This window comes from Notothenia coriiceps, unplaced genomic scaffold (genome assembly GCF_000735185.1).
Source record: "Notothenia coriiceps isolate Sejong01 unplaced genomic scaffold, NC01 NC01_scaffold00025436, whole genome shotgun sequence".
NCBI classification, from domain to species: Eukaryota; Metazoa; Chordata; class Actinopteri; order Perciformes; family Nototheniidae; genus Notothenia; species Notothenia coriiceps.
This window is the reverse complement of record NW_011358137.1, coordinates 46,229-52,729: the sequence shown is the minus strand read 5'-3', so window position 1 is coordinate 52,729 and position 6,501 is coordinate 46,229. Positions and strand designations below refer to the sequence as shown.

At 41.7% G+C, this 6,501-nt stretch overlaps 1 protein-coding gene across 1 annotated transcript in view; it reads right to left on the bottom strand.

Annotated features, from left to right (window-relative positions):
* cubn (cubilin (intrinsic factor-cobalamin receptor)) overlaps nt 1-6,501 on the bottom strand; it is a 35,679-nt gene that overhangs the window by 27,905 nt on the left and 1,273 nt on the right. Inside the window, exons 3-12 of the mRNA XM_010783582.1 lie at nt 5,554-5,649; nt 5,386-5,424; nt 5,190-5,291; nt 4,755-4,858; nt 4,247-4,373; nt 3,311-3,467; nt 2,993-3,066; nt 2,430-2,595; nt 1,575-1,800; nt 1,358-1,488 (exon numbers count right to left, since the gene is read on the bottom strand). Of these exons, the coding sequence (XP_010781884.1) occupies nt 1,358-1,488; nt 1,575-1,800; nt 2,430-2,595; nt 2,993-3,066; nt 3,311-3,467; nt 4,247-4,373; nt 4,755-4,858; nt 5,190-5,291; nt 5,386-5,424; nt 5,554-5,649 (1,222 nt within the window). The remainder of the gene's footprint in view (nt 1-1,357; nt 1,489-1,574; nt 1,801-2,429; nt 2,596-2,992; nt 3,067-3,310; nt 3,468-4,246; nt 4,374-4,754; nt 4,859-5,189; nt 5,292-5,385; nt 5,425-5,553; nt 5,650-6,501) is intronic.

The following is a 6,501-nucleotide window of genomic DNA, read 5'->3' as shown; positions in this document are numbered from 1 at the left end:
CTGGGGAAGTTTTGCGTGAAAAGAAGGAGTCCGGGTTAGAGGTGGTGAAAGTCTCACTGCAGTCTGATGGAAGAGAACAGCACAAGGCCTGTAATCAGACGATTAAAAGTGGCCAATTGTTGGCTGCTCGCCATGCAAAAAGCAACAACTAGAATTTAAATAGTGAGTGAACATCTGTAGAATGATAATAAGGATACACTGGTCTGCTCGCCATTTCTAATTAATTATTAATTAATATATCTGAAAATATATTCACTAAAGGAAGAAAACTTTAAAGCGTCACCTATTATGCCAAAATCCACTTTTTCAGGTCTTTTATTACATAAACATGTGTCCCCTCTGTGTTAAAGAGATTCTTAGAAGTTAAGGAAAAAAAGAATTCGCTCTCTTTTTGTCCTGATCCATTTATATAAAAACCTGTCTGATCAGATTCTGGCCACTTTATGATGTCATAAACGATTTTGTGGCCTTGTGTTAACCATTAGCCAATCACCAACCAAGGTAACCCCCCCACCTTATCACCTGAAATCTCCTCTAGAGCACCATTTGAGTTCTTTTTAACAAATCTCTCTCAGAGAGGGGCGTGGGGAGGGGGGCTCCTAATTTTCACATCTAAAGAGTAACAGACAGAGGCCGTTTCTCAATCGCGAGGAAACTGGCTTCCAAGCCAATATTTCAAGGATACTACGTCATTGAGTGCCGCCGAAGGACTGTTCCAATCTCCAGCATAGGCCACGTCCTTGGTTTGGGGGTAATTTTGAGGCTGCACATGGGTAGACTTCGCGTCCTTCAAATCCCCACAATGCTTTGCGCACGGACCAATTTCAAAAACCCTTGCGGAGAATGGCTGAACCGACGCAGCGCAGCACACATTTAAATGTAAGTATGTAGTGGCGTAGAACATGTGTTGGTAAATATGTCACTTTGTTGCATTTGTTATCACCAAAAATGTGTTCCATGAAAGTAAAGCAAGTTCATAATTAGATAGACATCGTGAGGTATTTATTTTCGGTACAGTTTATGTTGAAACCGTTAGAGAGAGTGGCACACTTGTTAGCCTGTTCCATTCTTCTTTGTTTTCCGAAGCCGTGGATTGGAAGCATACTGGCTTCGTTTCTGAAGGAAGTGACTTGGAAGTATGCGACTACCAAGCCAGTATCCTCGCGATTGAGAAACGGCCAGAGAATCAGCACTTTTGAAACAGGGCTGAAACAGAGGGGATTATGGGATGCTTCAATGACCTGTTTGGTGTTTGGAGCCAAACATTTCAGAGACATGTTTGTATATATCTGAGACCTATAATATATTGATGAAAAACAGTATAATAGGGGACCTTTAATGCCAAACGATTGAGTACCTGTGGTGGCATCGAGCGAGACATATCTGGCAGAGAATCCCTCTGTGGCTGAACTTGTGTCAGACACAAACAGCAGAGTGAGCAGTCTGTCTGTGCTGGTGATGGAGGGAGGCACTGAACGCCCACAGTACCTGCAACGAGAAATCTCTTTACTCAACAAGAACATATATAAAGCAGCTATCAGGATTCCTCTTTCAAGAATATATATACAATCTACCTTCCGATCTTTGTTCCGGTCTGCACGGTGCCATTATCGTACACCTCCACGTAATCATAGTTACAGTTGACTTGGTACTCCAGGTTGAAGGAGTCAAAGGACAGTCGAATCAGGTTGCCGGGGGAAACACTGATGTACCAGGTGCAGTTGGCTCCATGGGGGTAGTTGTTGGGGTGGCCGGGGTTGGTGATGGAGCCCGAAGGAGCGGTCAGGGTATCACCACAGCCTGGCACGGGAGGAAAAGGACAACTGGTCAACATCGTATGACTTTTGAATATTCTTTAAGTAGATTTTAAGGATCAGCAATATAAGTGTTGGTGTTTTTGTACATTTTTAGCATTAATGGAAAGTAGAACAGGGCCCAGAACAAAGCCTTGGGGAACTCCAGCCCATTAACAGCTAGGTTTTACTATATCTTTCATTATTTTAAATATTTTTTAATGTTATTATAGTTTTATTAAAATAGTTCTCTATCTGTGTTTTTAATTTTTGCTTTACTTTATGTATGCACCATGACATCAAGTCAAATTCCTCGTACGTGTCAACCTACCTGGTAACAAACCTGTTTCTGATTCTGATATTTTAGTAAAGGTTTGACATTTTCACCATATTTCCCTAACTATTATAAGAGAGGGAATTACCTTCAAACAAACCAAAGCTTAAAAAAATTGTATTTTCTGGATGGAATCAAGCAAGCATAAATCTAACTACTCCTAAATAAAACCACAACGTTTTAATATTGAAAGCTCAAAGATAAAACCACAGTTTTGCTAGATAATGTTGCTTTAAAGAAAATTGTTTTAAGCATAGAATGGCAGTCGGATTCTAAAACCTATCCTAAATATTTGTTCTCACCTTCCAAGAAGGAGCCGTAGGCTGCCTCAAAGCCGTAGTTGGTGACGGAGGAGTCGGTCTTGAAGCGGATGTACAGAGATTTCTGAGTGGACTGCAGCATGGGCGGTATCTCAATACCACAAAACGTCCCGAGCAGAGGAGAGCTGGAAGAGGAGCCGTCCCTCACCTGGAAGACGCAGGAATCATAAACAATGGTCAATGGTGAGGATAAAGCCATTGCGGCATGTAGACTGTGTACAGTATGTGTGTGTGTTTTTTTTTTATTCCCCGTTATAGCAAAAACAGGACCAAGTTTGCAATTTATATTGATCAAAGTTTCCTTATTAGTGCTATGATCATAACCACCCATACCAATATAAACAGTTGAACAAAAATGAAAATAATTAAGTACAAAAAAGGGCAGAAAAGTATTATTTAATTATTGTGTTAGTTATGATTTTGTGAATTGTTTTTGTTTACCTCAACAAAGTCAAAGCGGCAGGTTCCTCCCCTTCAATGTCAAACGACAGGAAGTTGAGGGTGACCATATATCCCTCCGGCTGGTTGATGACCCACTCACACACCTTGTTGTGGGGGTAGGCGTTGGGGTGGTAGGGGGAGCGCAGCTGCCCAGTTCCAGACAGAGTACCTCCACAAGCTGTGAGGGAGGGGGAATGGTGGTTCAAGTCTTTGCCTGTGATAACGCCTTCACATCACGTTCAATGTTCCTAAACCAAGTCCCTAAAGACCACTACCACCCATGTTCTTTGAATTGAATGCCTTCTTTGCATTCTGATTATAAGCATTTCCTCACAACATGTTTCACAGTACAAGCAATAATACATAAACACACATAAACATGATGTCTTTTTGCATTCTTGTGCAAATGCGTGAAATCTCACCAACAGTGTAGACTGCCCTGAAACCAGCCCGACTCACTGAGCTGTCGGACCTGAAGCGAATCCACAGGTAATTTGAGTTGGAGCGGATTGGAGCTGGAGAAGTGGTCCCACAGTACTTCCCTATCAGAGGATCAGTCTCCAGCCTGCCATCGCGCACCTGGAAAGAAAGAGAAGAGGAAGGAAAAGAAGGTAAGGTAGTTTGACAAAGCAAACTGTCATGTCCAAGAAACTTATAGTGAAAGTTTATTCTTTATGTTAGAGTTGTCATGTCCCTTTGTCTTGTGCTTTATGTCTATACCCTTAATTATTTCTTCCTCTCATTTCAGGCCTCCACGCTCCCCGCCCCTTTTCTGTCTCCTGCGTCCTTGATTATTTTTCCCCGCCCTGATTGTTTCCAACTGTGTCCCCTTTACCTGTGTATATATTGTGTTAGCTCCCTCCTGTTAATTGTCAGTTCGTTGTNTAAAGGTTCACAAAACAAATGCATATCATACTGTATGCTCATAACTCCATTATCCTGCTCCAATATTTCCCCTAATTTGGGCTATTCTCCCTCTGTGAGGAATACACATGTGCTCTCAAGTCAAAACATCAGTGATTAACACCACTAAGCCAGAGAGTGTACTGAAAGTGTTACACAGCAGGAACAGGTCCCAGTAGAAGGAAACCCCCGCCCGCGCCCGGCCGGTGTGTTGTAGCAGGGAACATGGGGTTGGAGGAGCGCAAGGTTTGTGGGAAAGGTTAACACTCGTTCCACAAATCGGCCACACAGGACGGGTTCCCCTGCTGGAGCCTCCAGCCATCTCACAGATGCATTTATATTTAGGCTGTTCATTGGGGGAGAAAAGTCAGTGTGAAAACAAAATCAAAAAACACAAAAACAGCAGACATCTCCAGGTCATATGTGTGAACTAGGCTAGCTTAGTGTCAGGTTACCTGTCCAGGTGTAGTGCGGTCTGCATCGATGCATGTGCCGTGTTCACACACGTTCTGCACTGCGTTCCTGCAGTCATCATAACGCACCGTGCAGAGAGTCCCGGACCACTCAGGAGAACAGGTACAACTGCACAGCAACAGAAATATCATTTACACACCATAATGGTCGGTCCAGAATGAGCTCACTGCTAAAGCCAAATTATCTGAGACAAGCTGTCACCGGCCCAAATCTGTTGTAGTGGGCTGCACACACACACACAAAACAACTCATCTCCATTCTCCAGACAGAGTTGTGCCGTTTAATACCTGACAACTGTTCGGGAAAATGAAACTCAGAGACAGCTTTTATGAATCTTTCTACTGCCCTCTTGTTGGCTGTTTCTGTATCGTTTGTGGCAACTGCAGTACCTTACCTTGAAGCAGTTTCGCTATATAAGGTGATTACGGTTTGTATGCTAATGTTTTTTATTCCAAAAGTGTATGCAAAACGTATTATCGGAAGACATACGTGAATGATCCAGGGGTGTTGACACAGGTTGCTCCATTCTGACAACTCTGTAATGTTCCTGCATACACCTGACATTCATTCACATCTGTCGCACAGTTAGGACCCTGAGACACAGAAAGAGAAGGGGAGAGGGGAGAAACACACACCTGGTTCACAATCAGATGAAAATATGAACTATAGATAAGACAAAAATTCATGATAATTGTTATACAGGCCAATACACACTAACATTTTACATACATACATAACAAACCTGCACGGATAGCCAAATACTATTACAGACGTTATATTAGGTTTCTAATAGGGCTGCTTTGTGGACAGTACTTGAGGTATTTGGGATTGCAATCAGCACCCGTACCGTTATACCAATTGATATTAAATAAAGCCTATAATTCGATACATAGGCAGCTGTTAGAGAAGAACTGAGAGACTCACAGCCCAGTTGTTGGGACACACACAGTGGTAGGCGTTGAGTAAATTCAGACATGTTCCTCCGTTCTGACAGGGATTACTGCTGCAGGACACCTTCTGCACGGTCTGCAGGAGGAAAGAGGAGAGGAGAGAAACATGACATTAGTGGGAAAGTGTTTTTATTTGAGCCGTATCAACAATAAGTTCTTAAAAGACTTACGATTTCAAGTGCAGACACTTTGCCCTCAAGAGCTGTCACCTGGAAAGCATGGGAAGAAGCATTTGGTTTCAGAATAGGAACATTATTTGGACAGAGTAACCAAATAATGTTTTATAAAAAGGCTTTAAATAAGCAAATCATTAACAGAAGTCGTTTTTGATGTCCTACCTTGGTATCCAGCTGGTTTAGTTTGTTGGTGACATCGGGGGAAACTCCACCTCCGTGAGTCTTTATGTCAGTAATATCAGCTTTGTTGGTTTTGATCTGAAATCACACAGTTACGGAAATAAAAAACTAAAGCTGAGGACAGACATTTCCCTGAAGAAATCCTTCCCTTTTTACACATTACATAAAATCAGTACAGTAGTGTGGTTTGATTTACAAATCTAACACAAATCGAGAACTATATATCTTTAAAAAAAAAGGTCAATGAGTTCAAAGAAGTGGAATGAAGGGAACGAAAGACAAGAAAGCCCTACGGCACCCTAAATAACCCTTCATCAGATAGCTAATGTATTAGTAAATGTACTTAAAACATGTTAGAGAAGTTTCTAGTACGGTAGTTATTTTTTATAAGAATCCACTGACTGTAATGCACCTGACCCCTGACCTTTGGCCCTGTGTAATCTGCTGCGTCTGCTTCCTAACCTGTCAATCATTCACAGCCTCATATGAGCAGCAGCAAGCTTCCAGTTGTGTAAAGCTGATAACAAGAAGTCATAATGAGACCGTTACACAGTAAAGTGGTTTGTTTGGAGAAGATAATGAGTTTGCTGCTGCTGTGACGTTGGTGAAGAACAACCCTGTTTCAATAAAGACAAAGATACTGCGACAGTAATCTTAAAATATATGTTTTCCTCGAAACTGTGAAGAAAGCGTTTGATCTGTGTGGGAATTTAAATTTGTAGGATATGAAGCATTACAGTTTTCGGTACCACTTTACAAAGGATTCATAAAGGGTCTATAATTAGGTTATTAATTAGGTTGTAAACACTTTATTAATCATTAAGAACCATTTATAAACCAGTTCTAACATACATCAACACAGGCTCACTATTTGGCAAGATGACTTAGCCTTATATTGGCTACCTAGCTTACTTCGTCTTCTTCCTCAGC